The 24308-nt window shown below is 43.0% G+C and overlaps 1 protein-coding gene across 1 annotated transcript in view; it reads right to left on the bottom strand.

The window, feature by feature from the left end:
• The window catches only part of RAB38 (RAB38, member RAS oncogene family), a 57661-nt gene extending 33623 nt beyond the window's left edge, over positions 1 to 24038 (bottom strand). Inside the window, exon 1 of the mRNA XM_044258350.1 lies at positions 23758 to 24038. Within this exon, the coding sequence (XP_044114285.1) occupies positions 23758 to 23959 (202 nt within the window). The 5' untranslated portion in view covers positions 23960 to 24038. The remainder of the gene's footprint in view (positions 1 to 23757) is intronic.
• Between the last annotated feature and the right edge of the window lie 270 nt (positions 24039 to 24308).

Genomic DNA, 24308 nt, shown 5'->3' with positions numbered 1-24308 from the left:
GGTCCGACTATTATCACCATTTTACAGTGAGAACGTTGAGACCGCCAGAGCCTAAGTAACTTATGCAAATTATACAGATAGTGAGCTTCGGAAGTTGGAACTCAAATCTGAACTTTCTGAATCGAGAGCCCATAGTCACTTGCCAACACTGAATCCTCTCAACTACCAAGCCATTAGTCTTAGACTATCTCTCCTCCAGGCTTTTGTGCCATGAGTGTCCCACTCAACTCCGCTGAACAGATAACAGATATTTCTATCAGTGCCGGTCTCCAGACTACATGCTTGAAATACAACAGTAAACCAGATGGCCTTAAGTACTCTACAATCTATGGGGGAGAAAAGCCCTTTGACAGAGAAAGAGAAAGAGAGAAAGGCAGGCATGCAGGCACTGGTCTTATTCAGTTCAATCAACTAGAATCACTTTTGTTCTGATTCTTAATTTTTTAAGTGAATGTTGGCCATTTTGTTAAACACTCTAAGGTTAGTCTTCCTCATCCGCAAAATGGCAGCAATAATGTGTACCTCACAGGGCTGTCAAGTGGATGAAATGAATGAACATATAGAAAGCACCCATTATGGGACCTTAGAACTAACTGGTCCTTGAGGTTTCCATGCCTTTCTTCAGCATGTTAAAAATTATGAAAGACAATAGGGCATAGGTAGTGAAATCAGATCCAGAGCAGGGTTTACAGCAAAAAATTACTGGACTTTCCATCGATTAACAAAATGAAATGAATCCTATTGCTTTTAACCCTAGCCACTACTAGTAGCAGAAGACAGGTGCTTAATGAAGGCTGGGTTTGTGTTTTTTGAACCCTAAACTCCAGAAGTGTAGGACCAGACAAAGGCCTTTTATTCTGATTTGGTCACTTATTTATGGTAGAGTCTAATAAAGTTATATAAATTAAAACAAAGCAAGGTGTGTATTTAATAAGCCATTGTGTAGCAAAAGAATAAAATGCCAAAACTAGTGGGTATCTCAGAAGATCCAGGTCAATATCTCGAAGAACACTTCACACTTAACTTTGAACACAAGATGTTGTGGTGGGGAGTTTTAATTCATGTTAACAAACTCTTTTGCAGGTACTTGAGTGGCTCAGTTGGTTAAGCGTCTGCCTTCAGCCCAGTTCATGATCCCAGAGTCCTGGGATCCAGCCCTACATCAGGCTCCTTGCTCAGCAGGAAGCCTGCTTCTCCCTCTCCCTCTGCAGCTCCCCCCTGCTTGTGCGCTCTCTCTCTTTCTCTGTCAAATGAATAAGTAAATCTTAAAACAAAACGAAACAAAACAAACAAACAAAAACCCTTTGCAGGTTGTTATAATCACATGAGCATGCACATTGCAGAGCACTGCAGATTCTGAGGACATGATCCATGAGCACTGAGTGAAAATGGATGCAGGTCAAGATTCCATCTTAGTGGTCCTAGTGGACAAATGTTTGTGTTTACACATGTATCAGTGGAAAGAAGAGCATTCTGTAAGGGCCAGCACATGACAACCCTAAAACATTTCTTACATGGTTTTTTACCACAGAAGCCTTTCTTTGTCCCCCACAATCTAGCCGATGAAAGAAAGTGGCTTAATACTCTTCATATGACACAAAACCCGCAGTTGAACTTTCATTTCTCCCAAATGAGTTTTAGATTTCTTTTATTTCATTTCCTTTTTTAGTTCCTAACACAAACAGTAATCCCCTTTAATACTGCTCAGGATGGCCATGACATTTCAAGAAGAGAGGGGGGAAAAAGCCCTCTGTGATCATTCAGGACTCCAAAAGCCTCTGGGCTTTGGGCAGTTGTCTTATGATCCCTTGCAGGAACTAATCAGATGAAAGGCAAAGTCATGGGTTATTCAATAATCTACTTGTCCAGAGTTTTCATAGTAGAGTAAGGAGGTCCTCAAGAAGAAAAATTTTTACAGTTCCAATACATGGGAAAAGGTCATTTTGAAGACCATGCAAAAAAGCAATGTATATATAGGCTTAACACCTTCATAGGAATTAAAAAAGGACAATCTGTGTGTGTGTGTGTGTGTGTGTGTGAGTTTGTGAGGGAAAGTGTGCCAGATCAGGAACAAAGGGAGAAAAAGTGATCTTTGTAAATTGAGGTCACTGAGCCCACAGACTTTAAAAGTTTGTATTTCCGGGGTTCCGGCAAGAGGTCATGTTCAGACAAAGGCATTTCCAGTGCTCACATTTTATCCTTCCTTTGTCAGCTGATAGCTCTCTCTCTGCTGCTTCTTATGAAAAGAATGAGAACCATGTGACTCTTCATGAGTGCCTACGTATGGGCAACATAGAGACCTGGTGAATTTATCAAAGGTAATTTACTTAAAACAAACAAACAACAAAAAAACACAGTTCAAAAATTTCCAGTGGGGTTAGAGCACTCGTTCAACGCACATTTACTGAATAGCTAATACAGGCTCTGTGTTTTCTGCTGCAAATACATAGTTTTTTGCCCTTGAGGAACTTCTAAACTAAGACATGTCCTATTGGATGCCTGCACCGAAAATGACCCAATTCACCATGTAGGCTCCCATTTCTCTTAGACTCTACACACACATCCATGGCCATGTCAATGTGACTCATGATTCAGTGTCCAGCTCCCAGACAAGTTCAATGACAAAGCAATGAACTGAATCACAAGAGTTAACACTGTAGCTGCAGCGATCATTTGGACAATCTTACTGCAGAAGGCAATAAATTGAATGGCCAGAGACATGGGTTTTAGTCTTAATTACTGGTTACCAGAGCAGCCTTAGACAAATGCATTTCTCTCTTTGAGACTCAGTTTTCTCACTTATAAAATGAATTTGTTCTAGCTGACCTCTAAGGTCCCCTCCTACTTTCCTGCTTCTAGAGTTAAAATATTCCTAGTAAGTCAATGCTTGGCCTCTGTCCCAACAGCCTTCAGTGGTCCGTTTTGTGTCACAGACTCAGCTAAAAATACACACAGGTAATAGAGTCATAATGTGTATTTAATGGTATTTTCTCTTGGTAATTAATACTCTAGAGATATTCTCAGTGGGCACAGCCAAGCCAGGAATCGTCTACATAGACATAGAAACAATGGGAGGAAGCACCCTGGATGTTCTGTTAATCTGGGCACATTCTTTTTGCCACTCCACCACTAACCTACGGCTCTGTGAGCTCAGATTAGCGACTCCATCATTCTGAGTCTGTTTTCCTCATTGCTAAAATAGTGGTTTGGATACCTGAAACTAAATTCATTACTGCCTCTGGCAACCCTTCCAATCACCCTCCACGGATGCAGGCAACCAGCTCTCCGCTTGCTACGTCCCAGTGTTCCCTCCAGTGCTCAGCATCACTAGTTACACTGCTCCCCTGAGCGCTACCGTCAAGTCATCTTCTGACTCTTTCCTCACCCCTCTGCCTAAAGGGTCTCCAACATTCTACCAATGCTTCTGCTTTAGAAGCAGCTCCGGATCGTCACCCCCTACCCCACCATCAGCACTGTTAATGCTCCCATTTAAGCCCTCACCTGGAGCCCTGACAGCTCCCCAAGGAGGCTCTCGGCATCTCAGCTCTCATCGCTCCTGCTCTCCCTCAAAATAAATACAAACACAGGTCTTCAGACCTTTTGGCAGTATAAGAGATCACCAGATGGGCACCCATTGGGAGGAAATGAAAACACTATCTTCAAGAGCTATCTGCACCCCCATGTTCACTGCAGCGTTGTTCGTAAGGACTGAGACATGGAAACTTCTTAAGTGTCCACCAGTGAAGGAATAAAAAAAGAAATGTGGTATATACATGCAGCGGGATATTATCAGCACGGAAAGGAAGGAAATCCTGCCTTTTGCAACAACATGGGCAAAAGCAATGAGAGCATTATACTAGGGGAAATAAGTCAGAGAAATAAATACTGTAATGATCTCACTTATATGTGGAATCTAAAAAAGCCAGACTGGTAGGGGCACCTGGGTGGCTCCGTTGTTTAAGCATCTTATTCTTGATTTCAGATCGGGAGACTGGCTCCGTGATGGGCATGGAGCCTGCTTGGGATTCTCAATCTCCCTCTCCTTCTGCCCCTCCTCGCCCACCCCCCATCACTCATGTGCTTTCTCTGTCTCTTTCTCTCTAAAAAAAAAAAAAAAAGCCAAACTCATAGAACAGAGAGTATAGACAGGTGGTTGCTAAGACAGGGAGTAGAAGATAGAGGGAGATGTTGGCCAAAGGGTATAAGCTTCCAGTTATAAGATAAATAAGTTCTGGAGATCTAATGTACAGTAGGGTGATTATAGTTAAAAATACTGTATTATATACTGCAAGCTGCTAAGAGAGTAGCTCTTAAGTATTCTCACCACATACCAAAAAATGGTAATTATGTGAAGGGATGAAGGTGTTCATCCTAATGTAATCATTTGAAAATATATAAGTATATTAAATCATCACGCTGTACAGCTTTAATCTACACAATGTTATATACCAATTATATCTCAATAAAGCCAAAAAAAAAAAATCTTCTTAGGTATTTAGAGAATACTCATTCCTGGGCCCTGCTCTTCAGAGATTCTTACCCTGCTACTTTTGTGTGGGGTCCAGGAAGCTGTTTTGAAGGCCTACCTAGGTGAAGTCTTTAAACTCTATTTCTTTCAGAGTCCACGTTCAAAAGGTAAACAATACCCATATGCTCCACTGCCTTAGCCCGTCAGCGACACATGCTTAGAAACAGACACCTTCGGGGCGCCTGGGTGGCTCAGTGGGTCAAAGCCTCTGCCTTCGGCTCAGGTCATGATCTCAGGGTCCTGGGATCGAGCCCCGCATTGGGCTCTCTGCTCAGCGGGGAGCCTGCTTCCTCCCCTCTCTCTGCCTGCCTCTCTGCCTACTTGTGATCTCTGTCAAATAAATAAGTAAAATTTTTTAAAAAATAAAAGAATAAAAAAAGAAACAGACACCTTCATTATTAACAGTGCACAAGGAGACTTTGGCTCCAACCACCTTTCCAAACTCCTCCTGTCACTTCCTTCAACAAGCTCCATGGCCATGCCACAAGGGAATACTTATTCTCTCTAAACACACCCTCCATTACTGCCTCGGATTTTCTTGCCTTTTTATACCTCTGTTCCCAAAGCCTGAATTCCTTCCTCACCTTTCCTCTTACTCTGTTCAGTGAAAACATATGCATCCTACAATTGTGCCCTAAAGTGAAATGTCATATATGCATTTATATATATATTATTATATATAATAATAAAATACATAATACATATATACATAATGCATATAATACATACATACATAATACATAATATATATATAATATATTATATATATATATAATTTTTTGAGAGAGAGACAGCCATAAGCAGGGGGGTTGGGGGACAGGCAGAGGGAAAGGGAGAGAGAAAATCTTAAGCTGGTTCCACCAGTGCAGAGACTGACACAGGGTTTCATGACCCTGAGATCATGACCTGAGCCAAAATCAAAAGTCAGATGGAAGACCTGGTGGTTCAGTCAGTTGAGCATTTGCCTTGGCACAGATCATGATCCCAGGATCCTGGAACTGAGTCCCACATCAGGCTCCCTCTTCAGCGGGAAGTCTGCTTCTCCATCTCACTCTGCCCCTTCCCTCTGCTCAGGCACACATGCGTGCTCTCTTTCTCAAATAAATAAATAAAATCTTAAATTTAAAAAAAAAAAAAGAGTCAGATCCTTAACTAACTGAGGCACCCAGATGCCCTGATTATAATTTAACATTGCAAATCTGAGGCCTATTCTATACTTGTATGATATAGTAAATACTCAAGATACTCTTGTAGAAATAAGCTGAAATTAAAATTATTTCTTTCTCTAAAATACATCACCATGTGTTCATGAACTAGTGTTCATGAACATGTTCATATGTAACTAGTGTTACGTACTAATGCACTTACTCTATATTATAGTCTCACTTCCAATAAGTAATCAATAGTGGAGAAAATTAACATTATGCTAACAGGGTTATGCACGTATCTGTTGCAACAAGTTTCACATTGGAATGTTATGTTTTTGTTATCATTCTCATCTTCTTAAGAAATAATCCCTTAGAATCAATTTACTCTACTCAAAATAATGTAAGTTTTGGGTCATGCATAATCCATAAAGCTAAAAGTACCAAGATACTCTCTTTGTTTCCAGGGAATAATAGCATGAAAAGCAGGAGGATGAAACCAAAAGTATGTATGGATCTGGGACAAGGATCTAGAGGAAAACAAATCCATCTGATTACTGTGATGGCCAAGAGGACACTGAACTTACAGTAGGTTAAGGTAGTTTTGAAGACTCAGGGAAACCCACAGATGAGGATCAGAGTCTGGTTAACACGCTCGTGAGTAGGTTTTCTCCAGGTTTTAGGAGCCCATCTGACCCTGCGGCCATATTTTTGAGACTCTTCCCTCTTCTCTCTTCCCTACTTTGCCCCCACCAAGCCAGCGACAGAAGCGCATAAGCCATCACTCTTTTTCCAAGACCCCTGGGCTGAAACTGGCATTAACCATGGGCAATCATCGCTCACAAAATTACAAGTGCCCCTAGCCAGAACCACCTTTCAGCAGTCCCCATGACACGCATTTTGTGTACCAGAGTGTGCAAAAAGGTCTCCTTAGTAAGTGAAGGAATAGTCCCTAATTCCCTCCCTGCTCCCGGCAGATACATGCAGACTTAACAAGACGGTAAGAGCCACCCTCTGCCATGTCCCTTGCCTTCATCATCATCACTCCAGTGAGGATCACCCCATCTCGCTTCATTCATTCACTGAACAACTAAGTTTTGAATGCTTGTTATTTTTCAGGCACTCTTCGAGCAATGAGCAAAAAGAATTAGAGGTCCTTGTTCTAATGAATCTCATGTTCTAGTGGAAAAGACAAAAAGCTGGTAAGGTCCATGTAACACTACATTAGCTGGTAAAGTGGTAGGGAGGAAAATAAAGTAGGAAAGGAGAAAATGGTATGTGAGGGTGAGGGCCAAGTTATGCAGGATGGATAGTCAAGGTCCACAGGGAAGTGGTCACTTAAGTAAAGACCCGAAAGAGATAAAGGAGAAAGTCGTATGGATATTTAGAAGTGCGTTTTTTGAAAGAACACCACCAAGAGAGAAAGACTCCGAAGCACAAATGTGTCTGCCAAGTGTTTAGAGAAGAGCAAGGAGTCTATCTGGAGAGGATGGAGCAGGGGAAGAGGAACATGCGGTAAGGCAGGCAGATCTCGGGGTCCAGACTGGAGCCCATTTCAGGCCATCATAGGAAAGCTGCCTTGTATTCTGCAGGAGAGAGGAAAGCACTGAGGACAGGAGGAGTCCTGAAGGAGCAGATGAGAAACATGAATGAAATGGACACCATGGCTGCTACAGTAAGGAATGATCCACAGGAGTCAAGGTTGGAAGTGGGGAGACAATCATTCCGGCAAGAGAGAATGACGTGGACAGATGTGGTGATGGTGAACGCTGGTAAAGATGGGTTTCTTCCTAAATACATCTGGAGGTCGAGATGCTCGTGGAGACATTGTATATGAAATGATTCAAGCAGGACTCCAGAACTTTTGGCTTCAAAGATCAAAAGTACGGAGTTGCTATTAGCTGAGATGGAGAAGACTTTTGCAGGTGCAGGTTTTGTGGAAATAGATCAGGATTCTGATATGTTAAGTCTGAGATGTCTGTTACGCTGAGATGTTGAGGAGGCAGCGGTGCACACAAGGCTGAAGTTCCAGGGGGCGGTCAGCACTGGAGATTGAACTGGTACTTTAATTTCCATACACCTCTGCCAAATTCACCTGATCATTTCCCTAATTAAACACTTTCAGGGATCTACTACTGTTTACAGAAGATGCCACAAACTGGAGGTTGGTTGGGCTGCTAACATGTTCTGTGGCCCATGCAAGACTTAAGGCAATTTGAACAATTTGCCAACAGTTATAAATTGGAAGATCTCTAGGGGGTGCCTGGGTGGCTCAGTCGGTGAAGCCTCCAACTCTTGGTTATGACCCAGGTCATGATCTCATGGGCAGTGGGACAGACCCTGTGTTGGGATCTGAGTTCAGCGCAGTGTCTGCTTGAGATTCTCTCCCTCCGCCCCTCAACCCACTCACACGTGCCCTCTTGCTCTCTCTCAAATAAATAAATAAATCTTTTTTAAAAATTGGAAGATCTCTGGGGCACCTGGGTGGCTCAGTGGGTTAAAGCCTCTGCCGTTGGCTTGGGTCATGATCTTGGGGTCCTGGGATCAAGCCCCACATTAGGCTCTCTGCTCAACAGGGAGCCCGCTTCCCCCTCTCTATCTGCCTATCTCTCTGCCTACTTGTGATCTCTATCTGTCAAATAAACAAATAAAATCTTTTTTTAAAAAAATTGGAAGATCTCTAATAAAACAGATATTGGAATGTCTTGAAAACTCAGAGCATTTAGAGTTACAATGTCCACATCATATGAGTAAAGTTTGGGAGTTAATTCACTTGAGCTGAGTAGTACCAAATACCCACTTTTAAAGGCAAAATAATTTGTTCACATGCCATTTCTTTTGCATTGTCACATATCACAGAACACTGCCTTAAATTTAAATGTGTGTAATTATATCCATTTTATAATAATAACTCCAACAAAATATTTAGAATTTAATGAAATTGATATGACTTCATTTTAAAGAAATTGTTGCTACTGATCTGTTTTTCTTATGGCTCTTGTAGGCTCTAACAAATGGTTACTTAGGATCCCATGTTTGTTCATTTTTGCATCAAAATACTCTTTAGCACATGGGCCTGTTCCAGTAGATCCATCTAACTATCAGTAGAGTTTTACAAAGAAAAAAATGTGAGCCAGGATTATGGGGAAGCTGTGTTCCCATTTCCTAAGGAAGCAAGGACCAGTAGCTTTGGTGGTCCTAAATTGGAAAAAGATTTTTCAGAGAGAAACTCATCAAAATAGGAGCAAGAGTTTGCCAGGCAGAGAAAAGAGTTCATCTACTTTACCATCTGGGCTCCCAGTGATTTCTTACTGGGGAGGGGGCACCCCAGGAGGAGGAGTGAACCGAATAAAGCAAGGTCTTGATCCCACCCACTTATTTGCTATGCTTGCTTAAAATCCTGCTCATTCTTAAGATTCACTTTGAATCAAATCTGTCCCCGATTCAGAACCACCCAAGCTCCTTCTGCAACTTCTTCGGTTTCCCCATTTCACCCCACTACTGGTTGTCATCTCTTATAGGAAATCTTACCTCTGTTCAACAAGATGGTAAAGCTAGAGGCAATTAAGCTAAAGCGTGCAAGAGTGAGATGACATAAAAAATATCAATTGGTTTTTCAGGTGTCCATAAGGGTGGGTGAATTGTAGTGACCTATTTTAAAAATAAATTTCAAAATATTCCAATTCAATTCTATATTTATATTTAAATTTTAGGCTGTGTACGGGGTGGGGGAAGAGAAACAGAGACAGAGAGAGACAATTAATACCCCAGTATCCCAGATTTTTTGGTCAGAATTTATTTTGACTGAGGTCTGACACTACTCAGCTTAGATGACATAATTCACTTGAATAGAGAATAATGTAATGTCAAATACTGGATAGTGGGAGGGAATGAAACCAAGTCACAGATGAGAGGTTGGCATGAATCAAGATAAAACAATCAGCACCCCATGTTGTTAATTTAACTACAACTTAAACAAATACCTAACAAACAACCTAAAAATACCTCCATTGAACTATAAGCTCAAATGTGTTAAGAAAAAGGTATGTTTGAATTACTTAGCATTTGAGACATCATCTCTAAGTAACCTTTAAAGATTCTTTTATAAGTAACTCACAAGACAGTAAAAAGTCAGGATTTCTAACACTTTTACAAATAACTCACAAGTCTAGGACTCAGAACTAGACTCTAAAGGTTTCACTCTTGGAGCGCCTGGGTGGCTCAGTGGGTTAAAGCCTCTGCCTTTGGCTCAGGTCATGATCTCCGGGTCCTGGGATCGAGCCCCGCATCGGGCTCTCTGCTCGGCAGGGAGCCTGCTTCCCCCTCTCTCTCTGCCTGCCTCTCTGCCTGCTTGTGATCTCTGTCCCTCAAATAAATAAATAAATAAATAAAGACTTCACTCTTAAAGAATTTCCAGATTCCTTTAGAGCTGTAGTTCCCAAAATGTGTACCAAGGTGCTCTGGGGTGTGTCAATGAACTCACAGGGGTGCAAGTGGATAAACAGGATATCTTAAAATTTCAAGGTAAACATGGAGGTACTCAAGCTCAGTCAAACACCTCAGGAACTGCTAACTTGAGATAGTTCACAACTTTTACATTAGACCATGCTACATTCCTTCTAATGCGATCCTATCTTTTTGAAACAGGTGTTCATAGTTTGTGTGATATAAAGCAAGAGTCATGTGAAAATCAACGTGAAACAGGAAACGAGGGGAGTGATATCTACTCGGACTCAAAATTCTATTCCATGGCCCAAAGGCACACATATACCAACAATAAATAATTATAGTTATTAAAAATGAAATTCAAAATCTTTTAAATTTGTGTTCCAATTTTTTTCAATTGGCTACTAAGTTGTTAGAACATAATACTTATTCAATTATTTGGTGCTAACTACTTAATAAATTGAACTTGGCGGGAGGGGGGAAGCCTGGGTGGCTCAGTCAGTAAGAGTCTGCCCTCGGTTCAGGTCATGATCTCCATTCAAGTGAATTATCTCATCTAAGCTGAGTAGTGTCAGACCTCAGTCAAAATAAATTCTGACCAAAAAATCTGGGATACTGGGGTATTAATTGTCTCTCTCTGTCTCTGTTTCTCTCCCCTCATCCCATACACAGCCTGAAATTTAAATATAAATACAGGATTTAAATAGAATATTTTGAAATTTATTTTTAAAATAGGTCACTACAATTCTTCCACCCTTCCTTTCTATGATATTATTGTTTCTGGATACTTGAAAAACCAATTGTTACTTTTTTAAATAGAGATTTTATGTATTTATTTGAGAGAGAGAGAGTGGGAGTCTGGGCAGGGGTAGGGAAAGGAGTCTGTTTCTCTCGCTCCCTTGCCTCCGGCCACCACCCCTGCCCAGGCTCACGCTCTCTTTCTCTCAAATAAATACATAAAATCTTTATTTAAAAAAAAAGGATGGTTTTTATTAAGCCAAGCCATCCCCATGGTCTCAGCAGTGATGTGTGCAAAGAATTCAGCTCATTTAATTCTTAGCTCTATCTAAAACTATCAAGATTCAAAACATAATTTTTCTTTTAAAATAAATAATGTGTATCTTCTAAATGCCACTTAATCTCTGGAATGGGAAAATGACTGCACTGTTGTATCACAGTCAGGAAACAGTAGAACAGAGTAGTCAGAAAACAGCAAACAGAAAACATCTCTGTTCCTACCCAGCACCATCCCTCATGACCTCTATGACTTTTGAAAAGTTTTTTGTGTTTTTTTTTCTTCCTTGACTATGTTGTTTTCTAGCTCATCTAAGCAGTTCTCTTGGCTCTGTGATGGAGGTAGTGACAGGACCTACCAGATCCACTCACTGTGAGCAATAAATGAAAGGATACATAAAAACACTTAGTACTGGGCACCTGGGTGCCTCAGTCGTTAAGTATCTGCCTTTGACTCCATCCCAGGATCCAGCCCCGCTTCAGGCTCCCTGCTCAGTGGGAAACCTGCTTTTCCCTTTACCACTTTTCCTGCTTGTGTTCCCTCTCTCGCTATGTCTCTCTCTGTCAAATAAATAAGTATTTTAACAAAACAAAACACATATACAGTACCATGCCCGACACTCCATAAATGTTGGCTCTTTTTTTTTTTAAGATTTTATTTATTTATTTGACACAGAGAGAGAGAAAGATAACAAGTAGGCAGAGAGGCAGGCAGGGAGGGAAGGGCAAGTAGGCTCCCTGCTTAGCAGAGAGCCAGATGCAGGACTCCATCCCAGGGCCCTGAGATCATGACCTGAGCCGAAAGAAGAGGCTTAACCCACTGAGCCACCCAGGCACCCTAAATGTTGGCTCTTAATAACACATTACATTGTACAGAAAAATAGTCTTCCCAAAAAATAATTTGTCAATTTCCTTTAAATTTTGCGTGAAATTAGACTGCAAATTGCATGAATCCCTCTCACTACGGATATTCTCTTTGTCCACATTAGGCTGAGGGATTACATAAGAAGCTAAGTTTTTCATCACTTTTCTTGAGAGAACAGTTTTGTACAAGGCTGATGAGGAAGAAAGGTTAATAATACATCGGGCTACGGGCTCCTGGGTGGCTCAGTGGGTAAAGCCATTGCCTTCGGCTCAGATCATGATCTCAGGGTCCTGGGATCGAGTCCCACATCAGGCTCTCTGCTCAGCAGGGAGCCTGCTTCCCTCTCTCTCTCTCTCTCTGGCTGCTTCTCTGCCTACTTGTGATTTCTCTCTGTCAAATAAATAAATAAAATCTTTTAAAAATAACAATAATAATAATATATCAGGCTAAAAGAGGCTACAATAAGTAGGGACTCGGAGCAAAAAGAAAGAACTCTGATTTCTCTGAAATTATTGACCATCCTCTCCTAAAATTCTTTCTCCTTTGCTTCCCAAAAAACCCACACTTGCTTGGTTCTCCCCACAGTGTAGTACTTTCTTCTTCTCTACCTCTTTGCTGACTTCACAGTCATTTCATTAAATCATGTCACAACCGTGGCAAGGTCTGCTAAAGCACACCACGGATATGGGAAAGGTGGGAAATAACTCTTAATACAAGGCTAAAGGAAGAAGTGCTATAGGGAGAAAAAAAAAAAGGTTGCATGAGATTCAAGAGAAGAAGAATGAGAGAATTAGGGAAGTCTGCAGAGGAGTTGCCCTTCTAGATGAATCTTTTTTTTTTTCTTCTAGATAAATCTTAAACATTAGATAAGATTTGGATATGTGGAAACAAAGTGAAGGGTATGTGAACCAGCAAGAAGGGAAGGAGCAAGGCAACGAAAACGAGGTGTGAGCAAGGAAGCAAGAGGTTCAAATGGCCAAATTTTCAGCCTCATAATGGAGAGCAGAGGAAATAATATTAGGGATGTTATTTGACCCAGACCTGGAAGTCTCTGGGTATTCCCAATCTCATCATCCTGTCTTCTGCACTGCATAAATTTCCAGAGGCTGGGTGCCCTCTGGAATAAAATTCAATTACTTTTGTGTCTCAGTGCTTAAGACTACACCAACACATCTAGTGTTAAAAAATCAGCTTTTAATTTTTCAAATTTCATCACTAATAACCCAGAGATGCCTGCATTCTGGTTCCGGATCTACTATTAACTCGCTCTAAAAGCCTGAGGAATGAAGGCAAACCCAGAAAGCACTGCTTTCTCTTCTATGAAAGGAAAGGTTGGGTTTGATGAACCCTCAAGATCTTAACTTTGTGAAAATTACCCTTCAAAATTATTACTTCTTCTAATGTGTCAAAAAATCATTACAATAGTTTTGCCACTTGACCTTCAAATGAATGACACTTCATTCCAAATTATAAAGACATGGTTAAATGATGAAGTGCAGCTTTTAAGAATGGTCTTTAAGGTCACTCCCCAGTTTTTATGATGAAAAAATGAAACAGAATGCTACTTTCAGAAAAGTGACTACCATATTTATCAGATTTATAGTGTCTACATTTTTAATACATTAATATTCACTAAATTATGAAATCTTTCAAGCATAAGCAAATTAAGGGTTTTTTTGTTTTGTTTTAATGAAGAAATTTTTAGGTCAATGATATACCTGAGAATTGAAGCCATGATGAAATAGTTGACTAGAAAACTTGAATGAACAAACACTTGAGGCCTGCTAACTACCAAGAACAACGCTGGGAGCTAGGGTTATAGATTGGAAAGACATTCCAGTAGAGCAGTAGAAGGCTTCTAAGCCGGGACAAGCATGGCTATTACAGGAACAGAGAAACAGTGCCTCCACGGGCACATGAGCTCCACAGACATTTCTTAAAGGAGGTGAGATGGGCTGAGTGACCAAGAAACCATAGGAGTTATCTAAGTGAAAAAGAGGAAAGTATATTTAGCCAGCGACTATCATATGAGCCATAGCACAGAGGGGGTGAGAGGTGAATTGAAGCCACCGAAAGAGATCTGGAATGGTCAAGAGTCCGAGGTATGAGAGATGAGGCTGGAATGGGTGACCTCAAACTTCACGGTAAAAAAGTTTAGCCTCTAATTCTGAAAGAGATGGTGATCCACCAAAGAATGCCAAACAGGAGCATTTCTGATTGGAGAATGAAGTCATGCTCAAAACTCACCTCTGCGGACTATAAACCGATGGTGGGGGCGCAGAGCTTGAGGAAGGGACGGGTGTTAGGAAGCTGCTACAGTGGTCCTGATGAGTGATGAAGACACAGGCCACCACAAAGGGATAACACGGAGTTAGTTTTCAAGACAGAAGAGATAGAATTTGATTAATACCTGCAAGTAAGAAACTAAAAGGAGTGGGGAATGCTGGAAGTTAAAACCTGAGTTATTTTCAAAGAGTAATTTACGATCATATTCTCTATTAAATTTACAAACAGTTAAAAAAAAAAAATGGTGGGGGACGCCTGGGTGGCTCAGTTGGTTGGACGACTGCCTTTGGCTCAGGGCGTGATCCTGGAGTCCTGGGATCGAGTCCCACATCGGGCTCCCAGCTCCATGGGGAGTCTGCTTCGCTCTCTGACCTTCTCCTTGCTCATGCTCTCTCTCACTGTCTCTCTCTCAAATAAACAAATAAATAAAATATTAAAAAAAAATGGTGGAACTCAGTAATGTAAAACCCAGGCTACAGAGTCTTGACCTTGCCAAGTCAGACACTACTCTAACACACTAACCTAGAAGATGAGGATCTTGCCTTGATGGAATAAACATGACTTCTACTCCCAGGAGAAGCAGGGCCAGCATATACCTCTGGGAGTCTCGATCTCAGAGTTAAGAGAAAGAAAGAAAAGTAAAGAGAGGCAGGGGCAGGGTGGTTCTTAATGACTTGAAAGCTTATGATTCACCCCAGAGTGAATCATAAGAAGATGGAGGGAAAGGGCTCTAAGCCTTTCTACAAAGCAACTACTCTCAAAAACTCTTCAGGTGAGTGATGACTCCAGTATCCAACCACTGTCAGTGAGCGGCCACTGTGGGCCAGGCACCATGTTCTACTCAGGCTTGGTCCAGTTTCCTCACCTCCAAAATTAGAAATGATAAGACCTATTTGTCACAAGCAGTGTGATGTTTAAATTGCAAAAACTGCCTTGGCAAATTGATCAATGTAAGAGATTACCTTTGACCTTTAGCTTAGCGTATATGTCCTTTCATGGTTTGTGTGCTGCTCCCTCACCAAGCCCTCCTCCCATATTGTAACCTGTAGCGATGCCAGATTACCACTGACCACACCATGTCTCCTCACCTTCACACCACAGCTAGGGTAGGTGTCCTGTTTTGACTTTCTTTTAACACTTCCCCTTCAGAACACTCATCAAAACAGTGATCCAATAATTATCTCTCCGCTTTATGTACCACCAGACTATCATATTCCATAATTGCAAAAATTGATCCACTTTGTTTATCCCTTAGTTCCTATTCTCACCAAGAGAATGAATAAATTTTCCCAGGCAAAATCTTACACCTCTCAAATGCTCAAATTTTAAAATGACTTTATAAATAAAATTCAGAATAATAAAACAAAAACAAATCTTTAAGTACTGCTTCAACACTCAAAGACAATAGCTGTATTCATGACAAGCCACAATGACATGGATCCTATGTTTCCTCTTGACCTGGTCAGGCCTCAAGGACTCCCTGCTAGGACCTCACCCACTCTTCCCTCAAAGGTTCTGTGACTTGAAATCTGTCCCCTTTTTTGCCATCAGCCTTCCTATCACCTCATCTCTAGTGTTTTAATTCCTCATTTCATGACATGCATAATCTATAGGCAATAGGGAGCCACCAAAGCAATGTTCCAGAAAGATGAACTTGACCTTGGGACACATAACAACTGAAGAAAGAAGAGACTAGTCAGATGGCTATTACAGAAGAAAAACAGGGAAGTAATAATAGCACTGTCCTTGGTCTACAGCAGTGGCAAGAGAAGCATAATCACTATCTGAGTTGGGAGGGTCAAAGAAGAAAATATGGCAGAAGTTTCAAGTCCAAGTGACCATGGGAAAGGTATATACCAAGTCCAGAGAATGGGGAAAGATGCCTAGTTTAGAAATATAAAATGTCATCCTTTACTACTTATCATTAAGAGGGATGATTGTGCATTGGGGAGGGTATGTGCTATGGTCAGTGCTATGAAGTATGTAAGCCTGACGATTCATAGACCTGTACCCCTGGGGCAAATAATACATTATATGTTAATTTTTTAAAAAAATTTTTAAAAAAGAAGGATGATTGCGGATGTTCTCTGTATTCTCTGTTGTTGTTACTGTCATTTTCTACTTTATGATTTTGCTACATTCAGCATATTTTACTTCACTAATAGAGAAAAAACAACAATCTGCTTTTTCATGCCACTTTGCTATAACATACTGATCTTGCCAGATATATGAGAGATCGTGATGGAGATGGCCAGCAGGAAGACCAAACTGTAGGTCTGAAGGTCATGGAAATCAAAATTAGATACACGTTTTTGGAGACACCTGCATGGAGTTTAAAGCCATAGGAACATGTAAGACTCTCAAGAGAAGGAGACAAAACTGAAGAGAGCCAGAGGATGAACTTCAGCCTCAAGCTGTAGAGCCCTGAAATCACTGATCACAGGGTGTAACAGGCTGTAGGTAAGAGGACTGGAGATATTCCACGAGCCAGAGGCTTTACCCTACCTGCTCAGTTGTTGTTTTTGTTTGTTTGTTTGTTTGTTGTTTTTTAAAGATTTTATTTATTTATTTACTTGACAGAGAGAGATCACAAGCAGGGAGAGAGAGAGGGAAGCAGGCTCCCCGCCGAGCAGAGAGCCCAAAACGGAGCTCAATCTCAGGACCCTGGGATCATGACCTGAGCCGAAGGCAGAGGTTTAACCCACTGAGCCACCCAGGCGCCCATACCTGCTCAGATTTAAGCTCAGAGCATGGACAGATGTGGTACAGGCAGGATCTCTGTGCCACCAGAATATTTTGGAGTGTCCTTCTTGATACAGTTTATTAACTGTTCCAGTGATTTGCTTTGGTGCCACACGCCCATCAAACCGTGAACTTCTTGAGGTCAGCAACCATGCCTTGTTCGCTTCTTTATCCTTCTTTGTCTTCCCCTCACCCAGACCTGTCTCTAACACATACCACCCCTTTCATATACATTTGTGCGGAAGAAACCAGCCACACACCTTAGAGCTATTCCTCCCCATCCCGTCCTTCTCTCAAATGACTTAGCTTTGGTCAGACTCCTATGCGCTCTCCTGTCAGAACTAGTCCTCTAAAATGCAGATGTCCCACATGCCTAATGCTCACATGTCTGTGACAGAGTTTCTATTGCCCTGCAAAAAGCCCCGGGGTATTTGCCCACACACCATTCACCCTACTTAGAAAGTTCCCCATCTTACTGCGTGTACACACTGCTTACCTCTAAGCACAAACCATGTTAGTCCGGAAGGTATTTAGAAAATCTATAATTAAAGAAAAATTTTAAAAAATTTTTTAAAAATTAAATCTATAATTAGCCAGGCTAGAAGCAAGGCAATAAACTGCCCAGCAGAGAGTAGCCCAGACTTGACACACATTTGTTTGTTTGTTTGTTTGACATATGGTTGCCAAATTTAGCTCATTCTACATTTCTAGATCTCTTATGTTGACATTTAAGACCCTTCTTCTAAAACTCCTTGGAGAATTACAGTCTTTAAGAATTAGACACTGAAGAGAGTCAAGTCTAAAACCTGCCTTCTCCACCCCCCCACCCCCCCCACCCCATCGAATTTCACACTGCGGAAGCATTTCATAAAACCTGAAACAACAAAGCGCTGTGATGCAGATGAATCTCGTGAATCTCATGGGGACTCCATGTCCCGGGGCTCCTGATTCTAGGCCCAGGCTGCCTCCCCATCACTCTGCCTGTTAGATAATGTCCTCCAATGTTTCTCTGTCACACAGTTTAGGCCGGGAAAGTTACCACAGAAGTGCCTGATGGAAGTACTTTTCCTTGGCCACTTGCTGACTCTTGCAACCCTGGGCAAGTCCCTGACCTCTGATTCTTGTTTTTCTCTAATATAAAATAGGTGTAATACTACCTGATCTGTGTATACCCTCAGCGATGCTGGGCAGATCAAGCAGAAAATGTACTTGAAGGTAGTTCGTACTAACTTAAGAACAGATTAAGAGCTAACATTTATTCACCAGGTGTTATACGTCAAGCAGGCACCACTTCCCAGGAATTACCTCGTTTTATTTTTTTAACAACTCTAAGGAGCAGGTTCTGCTACTGTCCTTGGTTTACAGACAGGAAACCACGGCTCAGACATGTAAGTGACTTGCACCCATCCCAAAGCTGGCAAGGGAAGAAGTTGGAAGAAGCTGGCCCATATAACCTGGGCACACTGAAAATACTTTAGAACTGGCAGAAACTGCATGAGATTACATAATACAAATATGTGATATCCCAGGAAAATGAAACAAGAGCCTTTTTGTAGATGAGGCATCTGAGGTCGAGCAAGGTCTAGCAACTGAGGTCCCATAGTTTGCCCAGCGTCAAGTAGTATATTTTTAAAAACATATTTAGAATATGTCTAGGGATGCTTGGATGGCTCAGTCGGTTAAGTGTCCAACGCTTGATTTCAGTTCAGGTCCTCATCTCAGGGTCATGAGATCAAGCGCCACGCCAGGCTTGAGCGCAGCAGGGAGTCTGCTTGAGATTCCCTCTCTCCCCACCCCTCACTGACTCTCCTCTCCACTCTCATGCACTCTCTCTCTGAAATAAATAGATAAACCTTTTTTAAAGAAAGAATGTGTCTAAAGTATTTTATTTTGAGGGCACCTAAGTGACTCAGTTAAGCGTCTACCTTCGGCTCAGGTCCTATTCCCAGAGTCCCCGGATCGAGCCCCACACTGGCTTCCCTGCTGGTGGCTGGTCAGGGAGCCCACTTCTCCCTCTACCCCTCACCCCACTCCTGCTTTCTCTAATAAATAAAATCTTTAAAAAATAAAAAAAGTATTTTTTAATTTTTTTAAAAGATTGATTTATTTATTTATTTGCGAGACAGGGAGCAAGAGTCGGGGAGGGAGAAAGGGAATCCCAAGCAGGCTCCATGCCCAGCATGGAACCTGATGTGGGGCTCGATCTCACAATCCTGAGATCAGGACCTGAGCCAAAATCAAGAGTCAGATGCATAACTAACAGAGCCACCCAGGCGCTCCCGAAGTATTTTATTTTTAAATTGTGGGAAGTAGAGCAAAGCTGTTAGAAACCTTGGTACTGGATTCCATGGCCAAATTTTAAATTCCAGCACTACCACTTAACCAACTATGTTACTGGGGAATTAAAAATTAAGTATGTGTATTATACACATAATAATAAATGCTTAAGAAATGTTAGCTGCTATTACTACGACCATCCCAAATCCTCCAGCTGTGCTCCCAAAGCACACAAAGAGTTGTACCATTCTCTTTGAAAATGGTGATGGAATAATTACAGTAATCAGATTTGGAGAGGAACAGAAAGGAGAGTCTCAAATGTGAACCTTTTGCTTACTTTTTTTCCTGATAAATCTATTTTAAAAACTCTACAACCAAGAATCAATTTTTCAGAAATAGATTTTCATTTTATTTCATCCCACTACCTGTACAGTCGTTCTGATTAATATCCAGAAACACGTTAGAAATAGGAAGAAGGCAAGAAAAACCTTAGGTAAATCTAAAGAAGCAACATGAAAGAAAGGAAGGAAGGAAGGAAAAGAAAGAATAATACCTTTCATTGCGAGGAGGGTATAATCCAGGGGACCAACTATGACCCAGGCACTCACAGGCCTGTGGTCTCTAAGAGCATGGCTTGATTCCAAGTCACACAGAACTGTATTAATTGGGCTCTTCCACTTAATAGGTAGGTGGCCTTGGGCGGAGTGACTTAATTTCTCTTGACACTGTCAAGTGCTCTGGAAGCCAGAGCTGACCCAGCTGCTCCTCCGTGATAGAATCTTTGGGACTCAGGATGATTGCCATTCCCTGTGAGGTTTGTGGAATTTACCATGTTGGTTTTCAGCCTACTTCACAAGCCCTGAGAGGTATTTAAAAAAAAAAAAAAACAGTTTTCTGTTTTTTGTTTTTATTAAGTAATCTCTATGCCCAGTGTGGGGCTGGAACTCATGACCGGGGAGATCAAGAGTCACATGCTCCACAGGCTGAGCCAGCCAGGCACCCCCTGAGAGGTATTTTTTGGAGTCTTTGAGGAATAGACTGGTCAGTCAAAGTGGCTACAAGAGATATATCACAGAATTTAGTTGGACACGTACAGGCCATGAGTTGGCATTGAACAAATGAATATCAAAAATCTCATGAGCAAAGATTCCCTCCATTGCAGATGGATACGATATTCTATCAATGACAGGGCCTGTCCTCTCTATGTCATCCATCCTCTCAACCACCTCAAAGTGTGGCCCTCCTGTTCACACTTTAGCCTCTCCTGTTCTTTCCACACACACAGCAGAGTTGAGCCCAAAGGAGAAAGAGAAGCATTCTTAGGTCCGGACAGACAGGCTGATCTGAAGGTGCTGTAAGGTACGCTTAGCTGACTAGAGTCTGAGTGGGTACTTGAGGTTGAATTTCGTATGAATTCACTCCTCACAGGGCTACCTATGTAGCTTGAAATATGTCACCACGATGTTCCACTCAACCTTTCCACAAGGGCCCAACTTCCCCACAACAAGTAGGGCCTGATTCCCAGCTTCTAACACAGCTCATGAGGGCCTTTGGGCTGGAGGTTGCCAAAGGCAGGTTACCACTGAACATCAGAGCCCTGGGAAAAAGTAGTTCTCCTCCTGAGATACTACAAACCACTACAGCTGTGCAACCGACTTTCCAAATGCCTCAGATTTCTTATTTGCACAGAATTCTGTGGCTATAGCCTCCCCAGCAACTTCAGTCCAGAACCACAGCTTCAGAGGCATTTCTTCTTTCTTTTTTCTTTTTTTTTTAAGATTTTATTTATTTACTTGGGAGAGAGAGAAAGCACAAAGGGAGAGGGGGAAGCAGGCGTCCCGCTGAGCAGGGAGCCTGACATGGGGTTCCAACCCAGGACCCCAGGTTCATGACCAGAGCCCAAGGCAGACACTTAACTGACTGAACGGCCCATGTGGCCTTCTATGCAGTCTCTTAAAAAAAAAAAAAAAATTGACAAACGATTACTTCATATGAGACTAGAGAGAAAGCAAGAAGCTTAGTGAGGAGGTTAATGCAATAGTCCAGGTGAGAAAAGAGGGTGACTTAAAATGAGGTTGACACCCAGGTGCCTCCTCAGGAGGCATTTCGAAATTTGGTGCTTAAATTGTTCATGACAGCATGCTGTACCACGGATAAAGCTGAAAAATGATGCCGGGTATTCTGGACCAGATTATAGATGTAATATAGGACTCATTTATTATGACTTAGCACATTCGTATCATGCCCTTCTTGCCTACCATTATACATGTTATTGTCACAATAATCCCTGAGGTTCTCCTGGATAGTAGGTACTGTCACCTTTAGGTGGCATTTGTTGGTTGCCCATTTCTTATTTAATGGGAGAAAGCATCCTGCCTAATTTATAGATAAGGCAACTGAGATCAGGAGGTTAAGAAACTTGCCTAAAACAGCTCAGGACATGTGGGGTAAAACAGGGATACAGTCAAAAGTGGTTCGCCTCTGGAATTTAGACTCTTAATTACTATGCCTTTCTACCTTCTCTGTTAGATCAGGACACTGAGATTCACGGATATTCTCTAACATGCTAAGGTCACATCCCCACTTGCGTTTGACACAAAGTCTAAATGACAGCTACATCCCCTTCGAAACAGTAAGTTCCTTCTAAACTTGAGTTCTAGATTTATCAGCGCAGACAGAAGAGTTTTCAGTGAATAAACCATCCAACAAACAAAGTGCAGAGACTCACAGTGGCTTTTCTAGATGAAAAGCCCAATCAGTGGCTGATGGCATCGTCTGGTCCCTGATAACCCCCTATGCCACCAGAACTGCTGAAGATGACTCCAAATGTAGGAATCTGTTCACATGCCAAAAGTTTTATCATAAGACTCAGCGGCTCATGATTAAGGAGGCACCGGAGTCCCCAGAAACAGAAATACCCTTTCAGAAATTTTCCACATTTATTCTTGCTTCCAGCCATGATTAAGTATTTCCCAGACAAATACACCAGCTAAAAAGGAAACTGTTTTCTGAAAGAGAAGTGGCGGGTTTGGGTCCAGCACTTAAGCAAAGGCTCCTGGTACCACATGAACAGCCAGAGGTGAAGTGGCACTGTTCACAGAGAATCCTAGAGGACCTTGAAACGTCAGAGCAGGAAGATTCCTGAGCTGCCATGGCCAATCCCTTTTCACTTAAGAGGGATGCAACTGAGCAGAAGGGACGTGTCTGGAGCCACTGGGCAGGTTGGTGAGTGACAGAGCCAAGATCTGTAATGAGGGGTTGGACATAGCCAGGTTGCAAACAGCTTCAGTCCAAGGGCTCACACATTTGCCTCACGTTTGCCTGACTCCCCCGCCCAACTTGGGGGACAAACGCTCAGAAGTAAACTCTGGTTTCAAACATTGTAATGAAGTTTCTCATTTCCCAGATCTCTCAGTGAAAACTTAATGGGCAAATCAAGAAATCTTAGGGCTAATGTCATAGACTCTTTGACAAAAGTGCCCCTAAGGTAGGGGCATGGCTCCTTTTCTTTTTTTCTTTAAGATTTTATTTATTTATTTGACCGGGAGAGCACAAGCAGGGTGAGTGGCAGACGGAGGGAGAGGGAGAAGCAGGCTCCCCTCTAAGCAGGGACCCCCATGCAGGGCTCGATCCAATACCCGGGTTCTGCTCAACCGGCAAAGCCACCCAGGCGCCCCCCCCCCCAAAAGCCTCCTTTTCATAGACCACAGAGAAACACGGAAATAATACTTTGCTCCAAAAACATATACACGAAGATCCTTGGCTTCAGGACTTGGAATGAACTAAGTAAGTAGTTAAAAACAGCAGTTGGGGGGCGCCTGGGTGGCTCAGTGGGTTAAAGCCTCTGCCTTCGGCTCAGGTCATGATCTCAGGTCCTGGGATCGAGCCCCGCATTGGGCTCTCTGCTCAGTGGGAACCTGCTTCCCTCTCTCTCTGCCTGCCTCTCTGCCTACTTTTGATCTCTCTCTGTGTCAAATAAATAAAATCTTAAAAAAAAAAAAATACAGCAGTTGGAGGACAACAGGTGGGTAAGAGCCCTTCCAGCCCGGAAGGCTCCTGCCCGCTGTTAACCGGTCTCAGGGCTTCCCCCTTGGTGGCTGGCATGACACTAGGGGCCGCGTCACCGGCAGCGTCGTCCACGCCCGGAAAAAGAGCCAGAGACCGAGAACTCCAGACAGTCTCTCCCTGGGTCCCTGGGGAGGCCCGCACGGGGTCGAGAGATCCCAGGGGAGGGTGTGCGAGGGAGTTCGAGCAATAGCGCCAAAGCGCCAGGGAATGCACTTGAAGTTTCAGTAAGCGAGACAGAAAAACTTTTGTTTCCTCGGAAACCAAGTTTTCAGCGCACCAGGAAAAGTCTCGTGCGGGCGCCCGGGACCGGCCCGCAGCCCCCCCGCCCCGGAACTGCAGGGCCGCGGCGAGGCCCCCGTGCCCTCGCCCCTCCCCCGGGGGCTCACCTGCGATGTCCCAGAGCTGAAGGCGCACCACCGTCTCCGGGTCCCAGTGCAGCACCTTGAGCGCGAAGTCCACGCCGATGGTGGCCCGGTAGTGCGAGGAGAAGTTCTGGTGCACGTAGCGCTTGATGATGCTGGTCTTGCCCACGCCCAGGTCGCCGATCACCAGCAGCTTGTACAGGTGCTCCTTGTGCGGGGCCTGCATCCTGGCGGGCCGCCCGCGTGCGGTGCCGGACCGGGGAGCGCAGCCGGGGCCTGGGCGGGAGACCGACTCCGGGAGCACGAGTGCGGGCGCAGTGGAGAGGAGCGGCGGGGCGGGGGCGAGGGGCGGAACTCCTCCCCCGCAGCCTGGAGAAACGCCCAGACAGGCGCCCAGGGGTTAATCCTCCTTCCTTTCCCGGGGCCGCGCGCCGCCCTGGAGGGGGTGGTGGAGAAGGGAGCGTCTCCGGGGACTGGCAACCAGGGGGCTCCCGTCTTAATGCCTGTTGCAAAGGTTATTCGTGCAGCACTTTACAGTCTCCGAAGCACTTTCCTCGCCTGTGATCCTGAACACA

This window comes from Neovison vison, chromosome 7 (genome assembly GCF_020171115.1).
Source record: "Neovison vison isolate M4711 chromosome 7, ASM_NN_V1, whole genome shotgun sequence".
NCBI classification, from domain to species: domain Eukaryota; kingdom Metazoa; phylum Chordata; class Mammalia; order Carnivora; family Mustelidae; genus Neogale; species Neogale vison.
This window is presented reverse-complemented; position numbering and strand designations above follow the sequence as displayed.